We start from the raw sequence: 18,346 nt of genomic DNA on the forward strand, positions 1-18,346 counted from the left end.
GTGTGGTGAAATTAAAAAAAAATAAAGTTTTTAAACAGTTTTTACAAGGTTCATTGTGTGGTAAAAATGACCTGGAAATATGATATTACAAGTCAGTACAATTACAGCGATATCAGCTTGTAAGAAAAAAAATATTATTTAAACAATGAAAAAAATTCTGAAATTTCGAACACCCAGCATCTGCTGAGTATGATGTGGGCTCAGCTACAGAAGCTGCATCGTACAAGGTGACCTGCCATTCAACAGTACATCAGTACATCCAATGTCGGGAATCAGTTACAGGGGTTGTCTCAATTAGAAAAATACTTCTCATATGCTCTATTATGGAATTCTGTGTTAACAAAGGTGGTCCTCTGCTCAGGATTCTCATTTCCCGGACAGCAAGTCGAGAGCAAATACAAAAAGTATCTCTTTCTCTTTCAGGAAGACCTGTCGTGTATAACACAGAACATCTATGTAATGGCTACTACAAAGTATTCGGTAAATGGAGCTCTGCTCTTTGGTTTAGCACCCTCCCTCTCCTGGAGCTGAAAACAGCTGATTGGTCGGGGACACCTACAGATAAGATATTGTTGCCCTATCCAAAGGATAAATCTTCAATATCTAAAGCCTTAAAACCCCTTTAAGGAAATGGTCACAAATAATGATGGCTTGAACTGAATGATCCAAAATATTTTGGTTCTTTTAATTCCTGAAATATTGCTTACTGCATCAAACATGATAAAAATATGGTACCCCCTGAAGAAGTGAGATCAAAACACGCGAAACACACATTGGGGAATATGTTTCTGTGGTAACCTTGCATTGTGCATCACGTTATGGGTAAGCAAATTTTTGCTATAATCATATGGATGGGTACATGTATGTTTGCATATATACAATGTAGTTTCTGACCAATGTGCCTATTATTTGAAATTCAATACATTTACATCTTTTGTTCAGATTTTACATTGCTGTTTGCACTTCTCTGTTGCCAATGCTCTGTTTTTTTTTTGTCTTTTATGGTTTTTGGTTCATTAAATATTTTATCACACATGTATATTTAATAAAATTATTTTTTAGTTAAAAACTCCTTTCTTTGTTATTATGATAAAAAAACATACCTGTATTTGGCATAACCAGTCGTCCTCCTTGATGGCCAAAAATTCCACAAACTCTCATCTCTGGCTTAGATGAAATAGATGACAGGTTCTGAATATAGGGAGTTTTATTTCGGCTGTGTAGCGTCCCGAAACATCTATTGTTACCATGTGGAAAGGTCCCTGAAATTGTTTTTCCATGGAAATCCGGCCTCTCAGTCACACCAAGTGAGACCATGAAGGAGCTTTGCACTTTGACCTTGATGTCTGTCAGAGGGTTAAATATTGAAGACTCGGTCATTATTTCCTTGTCCATGGGGTCCTGGAAACAAATTGGACCACTATATGTTCTGCTCACTGTTAAGTCCGGTTGAAGAGAGGAGTTTAATAAAAGTGAGTTACCTAAAAGACAAAGAATAGTTTCTAAGTTGGCAATACAGTGATGATTATATTATAATGTGCAGATAGCAAAACAGTAAAAGTCAAATATTTTTCAACAATGAATAAAACCTATTCAACTTTGCAAATCCATAGTACAAGGATTTCTAACTTAAACCCATTCCATTAAATCCTATGTGATAGAAGCCACCTAAGCATAAAGGGAATTACAGAGTGTGCACTCATTTGTCTCTCGGTTAATGTAATTTTACTCTGCACTTACACACTGAGTCATGTCTTCTCCATTATGGTGTCTCTCTATTTGATACACATGTCATAACTGCGGTATTATGCATGGGTGAAGCCAGCTTGCTACTTTGTTACAGAAGCTCAAGTTAATGTATTGTAACTTTCTGGCCAATAGGTACCTGGCAAATATAATTATAGCTCTGAAATGGTTTAATAAACAGCATTTCACATTCTCAACTAAATTTTAGCTAACAGCTTAAAGAGCTAATCCTGGAGAAGTCAACCTTTCATTTCTTTATCTTTGGTGACTGTTCTCTTTTGCAACAACCATGCACCATCTTGTTAAATTTAATTTGAAGAATAAGTGGTCCTTAGTAGTGAACAGAATTACTGGCCACACGTATTATGTCTATTGCATATAAAGGCAATGTGGTCACCTATACATGTAGCGCCCCGAGGGTTCGGTTGCTACAGGGGTATTGCACCTCATCCAGAGGTGTGATATTCCACTCCCAGGTAAGGATGGAGTATGGACCAGGGCTCAGTTAGCTGCATACACCACACACACCCCATTTCCGGGGGACAGCTCGACGGTGCTTCCATTTATATATATGCAGGCACAACTGACCATGTCCCTGGCTGGAGTGAGGAGGGGGGAGAGAACTCAGTGATGTAGGAGCAGAAGGGGACGGTTTCTGGAGCATAGGAAGGAGCTCATTGGTTGCAGGTCACCTGAGCTCAGACACAGCAAAGCAGATAAAAGGTGGGGGCCATCTTAGGAGGGTGTTCAGTTCAGAGAGGGAGAGCAGAAAGGGAGAGAGAGCTGACAGGCTCAGCCTGAGCTCAGCTCCACATGGCAGGCCTAGAGAGAAGGCCGGAGCCAGAAGGGAGAAGAGGAGAAGGAGAAGGAAGGAAGAAAGGTGAAGAGAAAGAGGAGTAGAAAGGCTCCAGAAACAAGAAGGCAGAAGGGACCCTAAGAACCCACGAGATATCGGGTGAAGGGTCAGGCAGAATAAGGGTACCGGATTCCCAAGTTGGTGGAGGTAAATTATCCCTCAGCCAAAGACCGGAGGTCGTGATCATCTATTGGTGCGACCCCCTGCTATACCCACTAGGAAGGCACCACATAGGGTCAGGGAAACTGGCGACAGGTTTCACCAAGAGAAGGCCCGAGGCAGCTGGACAGAAGTGTGGTCACTGGTGGGGCACGAGAGGCCAGAGAAAGGACAAAAGGGGGTCCTGTGCCATACTCCTGAATTGCCTGGGAGTTGACCGAGCTCCTCACCTGGTGGACGCAGCACGGCTCGGGCAGTCATTGCCGGCAGAAGTGACTCGGATAACAACTGTGAGTAAAAGACCCTGGACTGCATCACTGACTCTGTGTGATTTAAGCTGCGCCTGCACTATCACCCCCAGCATCCTATTACACTGCACTGAGGCTACAGTCTTCCTGTGGGGAGTTATACTATCTCAGCTGCACACACCATCAGCCTCAGCGGTCTGCCTCGCAGCGGCGGTACACTCTGACCGCAATCCACGGGTTGCGTAGTCGGACATTCAAAAAAATCTATAAATAGACTGCCACAGCATTTGTCTGACCACCCTGAGCCACGGTATCGGGTTGCCACTACTACCCCCATCATCGCACTAAAGCCCGGTTCCGGGTGCCCCATGGCCCAGGGGGCGAGTCATACAGAAAGTCTTTGAGATCAAAGGAGAACGAGGAAATCAATGCATCCAGAAGACGTGAATCTAAAATACCGATATGTCCCTTCACGCATTTCTTCTTGCCTCAATATATCCTGAGATGAGTAGAGCAGCTCTTAGAAAAAAACATAATTTCCCGATATTCTGTCAGGGGATATTTATGCCATACTGTATGTGTCATTATGTGCCCAACAAGTGTTTGTGATGTGAATGGTTTAGTTAGATAATATAAAAATGTATTATCTTGAGCATTTGAAGACCTTAATGGGGTTTTCCAGAAGGCAAAGGTGGACACATCTGACTGCACATTTAAAAAAGCCTCAAGTTAGGAGGTTTTTGTTTTCTTTTATAAAATTCTTACAAACTGCACAAATGGTAAAGTATTGTATTATCACTTCTAGATACTGTCTGTTCTATGAGGAGGGCAAATAACTAGTACTAAAATCATCACCATAGTTTGTACATCAAATCCCTGTGCCCTGGTAGGTATAAACTAAGTCTCTGTCTACAGGGTGGGCCATTTATATGGATACACCTAAATAAAATGGGAATAGTTGATGGTATCAACTTCCTGTGTGTGGCACATAACTAGTGATGAGCGAGCATGCTCGCTACTGCTCGGTGCTCGCCTGAGCATCTCACTGCTTGACATGCTCGGCGCTCGCTGAGTATTTCCGGGGTTGCTCGGCGGGAGCTCGGGGCCCCTCCCTGCATATCTGGCGCTCTTTAGAGCGTCAATCAACATGCAAGAATTGCCTGCCACTCATTGTAATGCCGCAGCCATGGTGGTTGTGGCATTACAGTGATTGGATTGCCGCACAGCGTCATCAGGTCTATATCAGACCTGGCGCCGCCATGCTCGTCACAGTCACTCCGGAATCAGGCAGAGTAGGGAGAGCTGCTGCTGCGTCAGGGAGAGATTTGGTTGTGTATTAGGTAGTGTAGGGAGAAAACACGTACATTACACATATCCTTCTCAACAAACAGTCCTTCTGAGGACTAATCCATCTGCAGAGATATCAGGCAGGCAGTGTATATAGGCAGGCAGGCAGTGTATATAGCTGACTGCAGTGCATATAGCACAAGAGGCTCCATTCCAGTTCTGCCTTCTGCTGCTGTTAGATATTTCTAGACAAAGGCCCAGGTCTCAGGGGCCAGGAATATTTTTTTGGGATCTTAATCATCATTATTTGCATAAAAAGCAATCCAGAGAACACCGTTTTTCTGCGCCATTTTCTTGTTGGCACTGCAGAATACAGCCAGGTCCTTTTCATATTACAGTGCTAAAAATCCAGCTATTTACAACTGTGCTTTCTCCGTCACATGGATCACATATACGTTTTCAGAATATACTGCCATTTTTGGCCTCTATTCAAATTTTTTTTCACTATGTCAGCAAAGTTTTTGACACCGGTTTGCTGTTCAAACTAGTTACCTACAGGCCAGATATTTAAAACTGTGGTTTCTCCGTCACATGGATCACATATAAGTTCACTCCAAATTCAGTCATTTGTAGTGAGTGTGGAAGATATTGTTCTCCATTTAAAATGCGCAATGCCCAGGTCTAAGGGGCCAGTACACCGGTTTGCCATTCAAACTAGTTACCTACAGGCCAGGTATTTAAAAATCTGTTTTCTCAGTCACACGGATCACATATACGTTGTCTGAAAATACTGCCATTTCTGGCCTCCATTAAAAATTTCTTTCAGTGTGTCAGTGAAGCAATTCACACCAGTTTGCTGTTCAAACTAGTTCCCTATGGGCCAGGTATTTAAAACTCTGTTTTCTCCGTCACACGGATTCAGCAGCATTTGCAGCTTCCGGCTCACAGACTGGTGTGTGATGTCCCCAGGCATTGGAACTCTACACTGCAGATGTTGGGAAGGATTTGTGAGCAGAAGAGGGCAGTTGTTGTTAGAACCTTGCTGTTAGGTTTTTTTTCCTTTGCTGGTCACATGACCTTGTTGGCCTATTTAATCCTGCTCCGCCCTTCTGGCTTTGCTGGACTTCATTGTATATCTACTTTCTAGCTAGCCTGTGCTCTGTATCTAACTCTGTTAGTTTGCTTGGTCTACGGACCTCTATGTTCTATCTATTTTGTTTGTTCGTCTGTCTGCTACTATTTCTGTTAGGAGGTGTCCCATAATCCTCCCAGTCCTTAGTACTTGTAGGGATTCCCTCCCCACATCTATAGGTCTCCGTACAGACTAGATTAGGACTTTAGCAGGTCTGATCGCAGGATCAGGTTCCCTGTTACATCGTAGGGATTCAGCTGAGTCCTATAGTAGGGACAGATCTCCTCTCTTTCCTTAGCTTTGGTAGCAGAACATAACAGTAAGTCCAGCCTGCAAATTCTCTAAGGAAAGATTTTTTTTTGTTCCATCATGGTGTCGGTTCAGGATTTGGCTAAACACCTGCAGGGACTCTCTCTGGAAGTGGCCGAGCTCCGTCAGCAAGTGAGTAACTGTCCTGGAGCATATTTCTTGGAGCCTAAGGTATGTTTGCCGGATTTATTTTTTGGTGAACATCGAGAATTTTTTTCATTTAAAAATGCTTGCTTATTGTATTTTCGTTTGAGACCCAAGTCCTCTGGGGATGAATCCCAGCGCGTAGGGTTCATAATGTCACTTTTGCGCAAAGAGCCTCAGGAGTGGGCCTTTTCTTTGCAACCTAGTGATACATGCTTCAGATCAGTGGATAGTTTTTTTTCTGCTTTAGGACTATTATATGATGATCCTGACCGTGTGGCATCAGCTGAGACTGAGTTGAGACGTTTAAAACAAGGATCAGGTAATGTGGAAAAATATTGTACTCATTTTCGTCGTTGGTCCACTCAAACAGGGTGGAACGATTCTGCTCTGAAAAGTCTATTTCTTGCTGGGCTCAGTGAAAGGGTTAAAGACCTGCTAATTGCTTATCCTACACCTGAGGATTTGCAACAGGCTATGCAATTAGCTATACGGGTGGATAGAAGACTGCGTGCTAGGGTTAATGAGAGCAAATCCTCTGCTATGTCAGTTTCTGGTTATGATAATGTGTGTACTAACAGTGGTGAACCGATGGAGATTGGATCGGTGGCACCTCGCTCTCAAGAAAAAGACCGTCGTTTTTCGGAAGGCTTGTGTTTCTATTGCGGAAAATCTGGTCATTTGATTAAAGGCTGTGAGCTTCGTATGAAGAAGAAAAAAAAAAATGGTCAGTCACGCCCGTATTGCCTGTTTAAATTCCAAGGGTATATTTTTAGCTGCTTCCACGATTGCTCAGGAAAAATTAATGGAATTTCGGGTGTTTGTTGATTGCGGGTCTACACTGAATGTAATTGATGGGGGATTCGTGGAAAAACTCAATTTAAAACCTGAACCTTTATCATCCCACATTGCTGTGGTTTCTGTGGATGGCTCCCCTTTGAAGAATATTACTCTCAAGGTCAGTGAATTTCCTCTCACTATTAATGGTGTTCACCATGAGAAATTGGATTTGGTAGTGTTGAATAACTTGCCTTCTCCAGTAATATTGGGTTTGCCCTGGTTAAAATTTCACAATCCTGTACTGGATTGGTCTACCAGTGAAATTAAATCCTGGAGCCATAAATGTTATGACAAGTGTTGTAACGGGCGTATTGCAGCTTTGGATAGGGGAGAATTGCCTGTTCCTATTCAGGATTTTTGGAGAGTTTTTTCTGAGAAAGAATCGCAGGTTTTGCCTCCCCATAGAGACTATGATTGTTCTATTGAATTTGTCCCTGGAGCGACTCTTCCTAAAAGTCGTTTATTTAACCTTACTATTCCTGAGAGGAAGGCTTTGGAGGAATACATACAGACAAGTTTGGCCGCCGGTCACATTAGGCCCTCTAAGTCTCCTGTGGCGGTTGGATTTTTTTTTGTAAAAAAAAAGGACGGCGGTTTACGTCCTTGTCTGGATTTTCGTGAGATTAACAAAATTACGGTACGCAATCCTTACCCACTGCCATTGATTCCTGATCTGTTTAACCAGTTATTGGGGGCCAAGTGGTTCTCTAAAATAGACCTTAAGGGGGCATACAATCTGTTGCGCATGAAGGAGGGTGATGAATGGAAGACTGCTTTTAACACTCCTGTGGGTCATTTTGAGAATCTGGTTATGCCTTTTGGTCTTACTAATGCTCCTGCATTTTTTCAGAATCTGATTAATGACATCCTTAGACCTTTAATCGGTAAAAATGTGGTTGTGTATTTGGATGACATTTTGATTTATTCGCCAGATCTGGAGTCTCATTGGCGGAGCGTGCGTGAGGTATTACAGTTATTAATGGACAATTCGCTTTTTGCTAAGCTGGAGAAATGTGAGTTCGCTGTACAGAGAATTAGTTTTTTGGGCTACATTATCTCCAGCAAAGGTTTTGAGATGGATCCGGTTAAGGTTCAGGCTGTGCAGGAATGGCCTAGGCCTATTGGTTTGAAATCGATACAGAGGTTTTTGGGTTTCGCCAATTACTATAGAAAATTCATAAAAAATTTTTCTAGTATTGTCAAACCTCTGACTGATCTCACCAGGAAAGGTGCTGATGCGGTTCAGTGGTCTTCTGAGGCCATTGAAGCTTTTGTGTATCTCAAGGAGAGGTTCACCTCTGCTCCCATCCTTATGCAGCCTGATGTTACTAGGCCGTTTTTGGCTGAGGTTGATGCTTCCTCTGTGGGGGTTGGCGCAGTATTGTCTCAGGATAACGGGGATGGATTACATCCCTGTGCCTTTTTTTCAAAAAAATTTTCGGAGACTGAATTGAATTACGATATTGGTAATCGGGAATTATTGGCTATTAAACTCGCATTTGAACACTGGCGCCACTTCTTGGAAGGTGCGGAATTTCCCGTTCAGGTTCTTACGGATCATAAAAATCTGATATATCTTGATGCTGCCAAGCGCCTGAATGCCCGTCAGGCTAGGTGGGCACTGTTTTTCTCGCGGTTTAATTTCTCCGTTACTTACATCCCTGGTACTAAGAATGTTAAGGCGGATGCCTTGTCTCGCAGTTTTTCTCCCATAGTCGGTGCTGAGAAAGAGGAAAACATTTTACAAGAAGGTGTTGTGATAGCTGCTTTAGACTCCGTTTTGGAAGATGAGATTCTTAAAGCTCAGGAGAATGCCCCATCTAACACTCCTCATGGGAGGTTGTTTGTGCCTGGGACCTTTAGGAGAGATTTGTTTGTTGAGTGTCACGAATCTCGGTTGGCAGGTCATCCCGGAATCTCTGAGACCAAGAGACTGGTGGGTCGCAGTTTTTGGTGGCCTGGATGGCAGAAGGAAGTCATTAAGTGGGTGCGCCAATGTACTATATGTGCTAGATCTAAGTCCTCACATACTCCTGCTGCGGGGTTGCTTTGTCCTTTGGAGGTCCCCAGTGCTCCTTGGACACATTTGGCTATGGACTTTATAACTGACCTTCCCCCCTCTGAGGGTTTTACTGTCATCTGGGTGGTCGTGGACCGTTTTAGCAAAATGTGTCACTTGGTTCCCTTCGTCAAACTGCCCTGCGCTAAAACTCTCGCTAAGGCCTTTGTCAAGGAAATTGTCAGACTTCATGGCGTTCCTACTGACATTGTTTCTGATAGGGGTCCTCAGTTCGTGGCTCGTTTTTGGCGTGCCTTTTGTGACAGGTTGGGAATTCATTTGTCGTTTTCGTCCGGATATCATCCTGAATCTAATGGCCAGACAGAAAGGAAAAACCAGGATGTTAAGCAGTTCTTGCGTTGTTTTGTGGCAGACAATCAAGAGGGGTGGTCTGAGTTTCTGCCACTTGCCGAATTTGCTCTGAACAATCATACATCTTCTTCTGCTGGTTGTTCGCCTTTTTTTTGTTGTTCTGGGAGACATCCGTCATTTGGGTCGTTCTCCAAGTTGGGATCTGCCGTGCCTGAGGAGGAGAATTTTTCCGGTGATTTGGAAAGAGTTTGGACGGATGTGCGTGGTAATCTTCAGGAGGCCAACAGAAAATCTAAAGACTACTTTGATAGGAAACGACAGGAGGTTTTGTTCGCTGTTGGTGACATGGTTTGGTTGTCCTCTAGGAATCTGCGGTTGAGGATTCCTTCTAAGAAATTGGGTCCCAAGTTTGTAGGGCCCTTTAAGGTGCTTCAGGTTGTCAACCAATCTGCTGTTAGGTTGGAGGTTCCTACCTCCTGGAGAATTAATCCGGTCTTTCATGTCTCTCTGTTAAAAAAAGCTGTTGTGTCGGATGGTGACGCCTCTGCCTCTGTTCCTCCGGTGGTGGAGGACGGGGAATATGAAATTTCTCGCATCCTTGACTCTAGACGGTATAGAGGTAGTTTGCAGTATCTTGTGGCCTGGAAAGGTTTCGGACCCGAGGATAACTCTTGGGTGAGGTCAGATGATGTTTCCGCGTCCAGACTTATCAGAGCGTTTCACAGGAGATTTCCTGATAAGCCTGGTCCTAGGGGATCCGGAGGATCCTCTTAGAAGGGGGGGTACTGTTAGAACCTTGCTGTTAGGTTTTTTTTCCTTTGCTGGTCACATGACCTTGTTGGCCTATTTAATCCTGCTCCGCCCTTCTGGCTTTGCTGGACTTCATTGTATATCTACTTTCTAGCTAGCCTGTGCTCTGTATCTAACTCTGTTAGTTTGCTTGGTCTACGGACCTCTATGTTCTATCTATTTTGTTTGTTCGTCTGTCTGCTACTATTTCTGTTAGGAGGTGTCCCATATTCCTCCCAGTCCTTAGTACTTGTAGGGATTCCCTCCCCACATCTATAGGTCTCCGTACAGACTAGATTAGGACTTTAGCAGGTCTGATCGCAGGATCAGGTTCCCTGTTACATCGTAGGGATTCAGCTGAGTCCTATAGTAGGGACAGATCTCCTCTCTTTCCTTAGCTTTGGTAGCAGAACATAACAGTTGTTGAGTACGAGCATCAACAAGACCATCGGTATTCAGTTCAGACTCCACACATAAGACCTCAGGAGTGGACATGGATGTCAGACATATGTACCATCCTCCAAAACTTTGAGGACACCACCAAGATGGTGAGCGGTGATGACGCCATAATTAGCATCACCATCCTGCTTCTCTGTTTTCTGAAATGCTCTCTGTTCACGATCAAAGAGGATGCATTGCAGGCGGAGCATATTGAGATGGAGCAAGGAACCATACCGGGTGACTATACACAGCCCAGCCTCATCTCATCCCAAAGTGGATTGGGTGACAGTGAGGAAGAGGAGGAGAAGAGGAGGAAGGACAGGAGCTAGTTTCATGCGCTATAGACGGTACTACCTGCACAGTTGTTATACCGTCTGTTCAGCATGGATGGCCAGAGGACAGAGAGGAGGAGGAGGAGAAGGAGGAGGAGAGCATGGTCAGTCATCCTCTTGGTGAGGAAACGGAAGTCTTGCCTGTTAGTAGTCTGAAAACCAGACAATGTGAACTGAGGTCTAAGATGGCAGACATACAAGAAACAGAGGCATGTTCACACTAGCAAAAAAGAAGCAAAAAAGAAGCAAGACAAAAATATATCTCATACCCTACCATAATTATATATAAATGTAAAGCAAAATTGCATAATTAATATAGGCAGTATAGGTACCGTCCCAATTTAGGGTCACCTTGCCGCTGGTGGGACGGCTTGTATACTTTTTTTGATCAAAAATAGTTCACTAAGTACCCTATATTTATTATGCAATTTTGCTTTACATTTATATATAATTATGGTAGGGTATGAGATATATTTTTGTCTTGCTTCTTTTTTGCTGTTAGTAGTCTGGCACGCATGGCTGAGTTTATGTTACGCTGCCTTTCCCATCACCCTCGTGTTCTCAAAATTTTGGGTGACAGTCATTACTTGTTTTTGACACTTCTAGACCCACGCTACAAGGAGAACTTTTTATCTCTTATTCTTGAGGCGGGCAGGTCAACAAAAATGGGGCTGTACCAGAAGGTCCTTGTTGCAGAACTATTAAAAAAATTCCCATCTGAAAACGCTGGCGGCAGAGGGCACACTTCGTTAGACAACCAAGGACTACAGGCGAGAGAGACACAACTTCAATCCAACAGAGGCAGGGGAACACTGTCAAAGTTCGGGGAGAGTTTTCTCAGCCCCTTCCATCTCACAAACCCTGAGGCGCGGAGTACTCTCACAAGGAGTGCAAAGTTTGGGAAGATGCTGAGGGAGTACCTTGCCGACCGTACCAACATCCTCCGTGATTCCTCTGTGAATATAATTATTGGGTATCCAAGGTGGATACGTGGAATCAACTGGCTCTCTACGCCTTTGAGGTCCTGGCCTGCCCTGCCGCCAGAGTTTTATCAGAGCGGGTTTTTAGTGCCGCTGGTGGAATAATAACTGATAAGCGCATCTGCCTGTCAACTGAAAATGCTGAAAGGGTGACTCTTATAAAAATGAACAAGGGCTGGATTAGGCCAGACTTCTCAACACCACCGAATGATAGCAGCGCAACATAAACTCAAATCCGGTGTCTTTTCTTTGGAGGTGTATTCCCATGCACCTTTTCACACCCAGACATGGTTAGCGCTTCCTGATTTTGGCTATTTGCTCTTGTCCTCCTCCTTCTTCTCATCCTCCATCACCATATCACCAGGGTGACCGTGGTCCGTGATGCAACACCCACATAATTTTTTTAAAGGGTGTTTATGATGCCCTTAAAAAAAATTTTTTAGACAGTATGCTCATGTATACCCCCCAGGGGTAAATGTTTGTCAGCCTTAGTGCATAGGCATTACAAGTATAGGACGCCCGCTCCTTTCTAATGGGAACATTTTTTATGAGGCCCTCCTCCACATCTTTACCAAGGGGCATTGGAGTGCCTCCAAATTTTTGGCAACCCTTGCATTCACTGCATAGGCCAACACTATGGAAGACCCACTTCCTAATAATGGGAACATTGTTTTGAGGAGGCCCTCTGACCTCCATGACTCTTCCAAGCGGCATTGAAGTGCCTCCAAATTTTTGGCAGCCCTTGCATTCACTGCATAGGCCAACACTATGGGAGACTCTCTCTTTTCTAATGGGAATTTGTCGTTACTGTGGCCCTGCTCTATGTCTCTTTAAATTGTTAGTGGGGTTTTTCCTAAATTTGGTCAGCCATTGGACTCACTGCATACCCTATAACTGTATAGCAGACTCTCTCCTTTCTAATGGGAACATGTCATACTCGTTACTGTCGCCCTGCTCTATGTTTCTTTCAGAATCCCTCCATCATCAATGAAACAGGATGTGTCTGATGATGTGTCACTCACCACATTGCCAGATAAGGTTGTAAAATGTTAAAATGACATTTCCCGGTGAATGCATTTGCCTTAAAAAATAACATAAAAAAACCAAAAAAAAACAGTAGGACCTTTCTTTAGTATAAACACAGAGTTGCCAATGTAACCTCAATGTATTCACATTGTTCAGCTCCTGCACCTCCTCCTCCATCTCCGAAATGACCACATCAGTCACAAGCTGAATGCACTGCAGCACTGCCTTGGCCAAGCGGCAACAGGCTGTACTGAAGATAACATGCTTAATGCTTAGGTGACAAACCACCCAGCGCTGCACAGTTATTGAAAGCTGTAACACAGCAGCTTTATCTGTGGCTCTCACCGCTGAACATACAGCCAGGCATGGTCATGTGTGACTATGGGCAGAACCTGGTGACGAAGAAATGACAGCCGGAGTAGTTACGGTTTCCCTCTATGCCAGTCCATTCACCGAGCTAAAGAATATGGCTGTGGTGAAATACAACTCCCACTGAGAAGCTGTTTCAGATTGAAAAACATTGGGCCCACCAGAGGATTTGATTCTGAGGGCTCACCTTTCTCCCTCGCTCAATTGCCCCATAGCAGCTGCAAAGTTGGCGCTATCATGAACTCTCCTGATGTAGAAGTCAGGGCACACCAGAGGTTTCTCTGTTGGGACCGTCCAACCCTGCCGATAAGCAGTCCTGGCTAAGAAAAGTGTGTGGGAAGGTTCCCCGACACTCTATGGCTGCTTTTTTACTGAGGTGGAAACCCACACAAACATGGGGAGAACATACAAAGTCCTTGCCGATGTTGTCCTTGCTGGGATTTGAACTCAGGATCCCAGCGCTGCAAGGCTTCAGTGCTAACCACTGATCCAATGTGCTGCCGTTCACCCTCTAATATCTAACAGGCTGGAGAAACTTGCACTTACTGCCACTCTATCTTTAGCTCCTTTGTGAGAAACTATTGTATTTGGGCAGCCACTCAGTCTACCAAATAAAATTCCTGAGAAGGAAATTGGGGATGGCTTTGCTACTGTTTCCGGTTGCAGTGCAAACAACATGGTGTCGTACCATAGTTTACTGGAAATATTCCAGGCTGGTAGGAGGCACGCAAATTCCCACAGAAAAGTACCAGCAATAATTTTCAGGGACCCGCGCTTGTAGAAGGCGGAGACAACACCAGGAGAAATAGTGATGGGTGGGGATCGAGTATGGACACGATGCATGAGGTTGTGAAAAGCTTCCTCCTCCATGAGCCTAAAAGTCTACATTTCAAGTGCAAGCAGCTGCCCAGAAATCTGGCAGTTTAGCATTGTAGCCTGTGGGTGGGTGGCTGGCTGCATACTTCCGCTTGCATTCCAGTAACAGAAACCTAAGCAGATGGTGGCTTCTATCATCATCATCATGGTCTCACCTCGGCACTATGAACTCTCCTGAAGGAGAAGCCAGGGCCCACCGGAGGAGTTTCCGGTTTTCTGGTGGGTCCGTCAAACCCTGCCGAGAAGCAGCCCTGGCTAAGAAAAGTGTGTGGGAACGTTCCCGGACACTCTATGGCAGTTTTTTTTAATGTGGAACGGACGTGCTTATGCATGTTATTTCTCAAACCAGATCAGGCCATTGCTCAACTCTGTAGTCATGAAATTAAAGGCGCAAATAAAGATGTTTGTGTGTCAAAGCACCACCGAGAAGTGTGAGTTGATGTTGGGCGGGCTGCCATTGCTTCTGCAACAAGCTGCTTTAGAGGACTTCCTGGTAGAAATGACACCCAGAGTAGATACGGTTTCCCTCTATGCCAGTCCTTTCAGGAGCTAAAGAATATGGCTGTGGTGAAATACAACTCTCAGCAAAAAAAAAAGCTGTGGACTGGCTCCATACCGTCCCTGGCCACATTCACTTGTCCATGTGTTTGTGGTTAGGCGGTCATTCCCAGTAAGTGCACTGGGGAGGGCACGGGTAATGTTGTGGGACCCGTGCTTGTGGAAGGCGGAGACAATACCGGGAGAAACAGTGGCTTCTGGGGACCGAGTAGAGACACCCGGCCGCCGCCGGCATGAGGTTATGAAAACCTTCCGCCTCCACGAGCCTAAAAGGCCAGTTTTCAAGTGAAAGCAGCTTTAGAGGACTTCCTGGGAGAAATGACAGCTGGGTAGATATGGTTTCCCAAGTCCTTTCACCAGACTAAAGAATATGGCTGTGGTGAATTACAACTCAGCAAAAAAAGCTGTGGACTGGCTCCGTACCGTCCCTGGCCACATTCACCTGTCCAGATGTTTGTGGTTAGGCGGTCCTTCCCAGTAAGTGCACTGGGGAGGGCACGGGTAATGTTGTGGGACCCGTGCTTGTGGAAGGCAGAGACGACACCCTTGTGAAACAATGGCGGATGGGGACCGAATATGGACACCCGGCTGCCACCGTTATGAGGTTATGAAAAGTTTCTGCATCCATGAACCCAAAAGGCCACATTTCAAGTGCAAGCAGCTGTCAAAAATTTGTCAGTATAGTATTGCAGCCTGTGGGTTGGTGGGTGGCTGGCTGCATAATTGCGCTTGCATTCCAAAGAATGGGGTAGGGACAACTGAACGCTGCACTGGGACAAGGACGTGGACGGTGATTGTTGCAAGTCTGCAACGACAGGTGCATGGCGGGAGGCATCTTCGCATGCGCCAAGGACTTTTAGGCAGTGACCTGGGAGTCAAATTTGCTTCCAGAGGTCTTCCATGCTGTTCCCATGTCTTTTCAGCACTGTATGCATGTGTCTGATGATGTGTCACACACCACATGGCCAGATAAGGTTGCAAAATGTTAAAATGAAATTTCCTGGTGAATGCATTTGTCTTGGTTGAAAGCAATGAAAGAGTGCAAAAATGCATCAAAAACGCTACGTGTGAACATAGCCCAAGGTGTGGTGCAGTATTTTTATTTTTGGTTATTTATTTTGCCTTATATACAAGTCATTACCCTGGAAAGGATGTTCCTTAACATATTTCCCAGGAAAATCCATTTTGGTTTCATTTTTGTATGTTTTATTGTGAGTCCGTAAAAGTGGCTTAATACTTTGACAACGTTGTTGACAGCAGTGATCTGGGAGTCATAGATGCTTCCAGGGGTCTTCCCCATGCTGTCCCCATGTCATTTGAGCACTGTTACCATCGATTTGGGCAATTTTTAGGCCCTCTGCAGACCGCCGGGGGGAACCGCCTGAAAAATGCTCGAGTTTCCCATAGACTTACATTGGGCTCGTTGCTCGGGTCGAGCACCCGAGTATTCCAATGTGCTTGACCTGAGCAACAAGTACCCGAGCATTTTAGTGCTCGCTCATCACTAATGATCATAAGTATTCAGACCCTTTGCTCAGTATTGAGTAGAAGCAGCCTTTTGAGCTACTACAGCCATGAGTCTTCTTGGGAATGCTGCAACAAGTTTTTCACACCTGGATTTTGGGATCCTCTGCCATTCTACCTTGCAGATCCTCTCCAGTTCAATCAGGTTGGATGGTGAACGTTGGTGGACAGTCAGTTTCAGTTCTCTCCAGAGATGCTCATTTGGGTTTAGGTCAGGGCTCTGGCTGGGCTAGTCAAGAATGGTCACAGCGTTGTTTTGAAGCCACTCCTTTGTTATTTAAGCTGTGTGCTTAGGGTCATTGTCTTGTTGGAAGGTGAACCTTCAGCCAAGTCTGAGGTCCAGAGCACTCTGTAAGAGGTTTTCATCCAGGATATCTCTGTACTTGGCCACATTCATGTTTCCTTCAATTGCAACCAGTTATCCTGTCCCTGCAGCTGTAAAATACCCCCGTAGCATGATGCTGCAACCATCATGTTTCACTGTTGGGATTGTATTGGGCAGGTGATGAGCATTGCCTGGTTTTCTCCACACATACCGCTTAGAATTATCACCAAAAAGTTCAAACTTCATCTCATCAGACCAGAGAATCTTATTTCTCATAGTCTGGGAGTCCTTCATGTGTTTTTGAGCAAACTCTATGCAGGCTTTCATATGTCTTGCACAGAGGAGAGGCTTCCGTCGGGCCACTCTGCCATAAAGGCCCGACTGGTAGAAGGCTGCAGTGATAGTTTACTTTGTGGAACTTTCTCTCATCTCCCTACTGCATCTCTGGAGCTCTGCCTCAGTGATCTTGGGAATCTTCTTTACCACTCTCACCAAGCTCTTCTTCCACGATTGCTCAGTTTAGCTGGACGGCCAGGTCTAGGAAGACTTCTGGTGGTCCCAAACTTCTTCCATTTAAGGATTATGGAGGACACTGTGCTCTTAGGAAGCTTGAGTAATGCAGAAATTTTTTTGTAACCTTGGCTAAATCTGTGCCTTTCCACAATTCTGTCTTTGAGCTTCTTGGGCTGTTCAATTGAGCTCATGATACTCATTTGGTCTGACATGCACTGTGAACTGTGAGGTCTTATATAGATAAGTGTGTGCCTTTCCAAATCAAGTACTAGCAGTTTAATTAAACACAGCTGGACTCCAATGAAGGAGTAGAACCATCTCAAGGAGGATCACAAAGAAATGGACAACATGTGACATAAACATGAGGGTCTGAGCAAAGGGTCTGAATACTTATGACCATGAACTTTATAGAATTTACCAAATAGCTGCAATGAAACAAAGAGTGAAAAATGTAAAGGGGTCTGAATACTTTCTGTACCCACTGTATGTGGTTTTCACGGATACCACTTTTACCCATGATATATTTTGGGGCTGTGCACATATCCGATTTTTTCCTTGGACTAAATGGATTTTGTTTCGAGTGTCGGGAATGCAAGTCTATGGGTCTATGAAAAACGTTGGACCGCACTCGGATGATATTCAAGTGAGGTCCAATTTTGAACAGTTGGAAACCATAGTTTTTTCTCTCTATGTCCGAGAAAAACTGAATCCACACTGAGTCTGATCAGAATAATCGGACTGTTTTTCTCAGATGCAGAGAGAACAGTCGTGTGAACCTATCCTAAGTTGAACTATGTCTCCCCATTTAGGACATAGGACAGGCAATCCAACTAAATACAGTTGTTGGCCACAGGACCAAGTCATTAAAATGTTTTAATATCCCACTGAAATAATTTACATCAGTCTAGTACCTTAAAGGTAGCTGATTTGGCTATGAGTAATTCTATTACTAATATATTGTATTATATTAGGAACGGGTTGTTTATATAGCAGGTTGATAGAAGAAAAATAATCTCTCATATGAATTTTTATCAGTGCACTAGGGAAGCCAGATATGAAACAAGCGAGACTCACTTCTTGTCAGTACAACATGAAGAACACTTCTGAGCACATAGGCTCAATACAGAGGCAAGTCTGGCACTGTCATGTGAAGCTCGTGAATATTTATTTATGTTAACCATGATGATGATGTCACTGATTACGGACTTACTGAAAGAGCAATAAATTCAAGTGCTTAAAGAACCCTTGTATTTAATATACATTATTATGCATTTTAATACAGAGCAAAATTATTGTTGGCAGTTCCAATATCTATGGCTTGGAATCTAAGTAATGCAGTCACATGAGCAGGAATATGTTGCAGTAATGGAGCGTTATACCTTTATAGCTTTGTAAGTTCAGAATGCATAATAGTGAGCGCTATGAAAAACATCATTTGCTCTTTGCATTATACTTGTACAGTCAAGATATTAACTAAGTACACCCTCTTGGAGTTGTATAGTTTTACATATCAGGACATAA

General features: G+C 44.2%; 1 protein-coding gene across 3 annotated transcripts in view; it reads right to left on the reverse strand.

The window, feature by feature from the left end:
- The window catches only part of UNC5D (unc-5 netrin receptor D), a 1,016,051-nt gene that overhangs the window by 259,360 nt on the left and 738,345 nt on the right, over positions 1 to 18,346 (reverse strand). For all 3 annotated transcript variants that reach the window (XM_073653557.1, XM_073653558.1, XM_073653559.1), the window contains one exon: positions 1,104 to 1,481. In XM_073653557.1, the coding sequence (XP_073509658.1) occupies positions 1,104 to 1,481 (378 nt within the window). The remainder of the gene's footprint in view (positions 1 to 1,103; positions 1,482 to 18,346) is intronic.

The sequence above is a fragment of the Phyllobates terribilis genome, unplaced genomic scaffold (genome assembly GCF_046119375.1).
Source record: "Phyllobates terribilis strain yellow unplaced genomic scaffold, ASM4611937v1 Scaffold_11__3_contigs__length_659146591, whole genome shotgun sequence".
NCBI lineage: Eukaryota > Metazoa > Chordata > Amphibia > Anura > Dendrobatidae > Phyllobates > Phyllobates terribilis.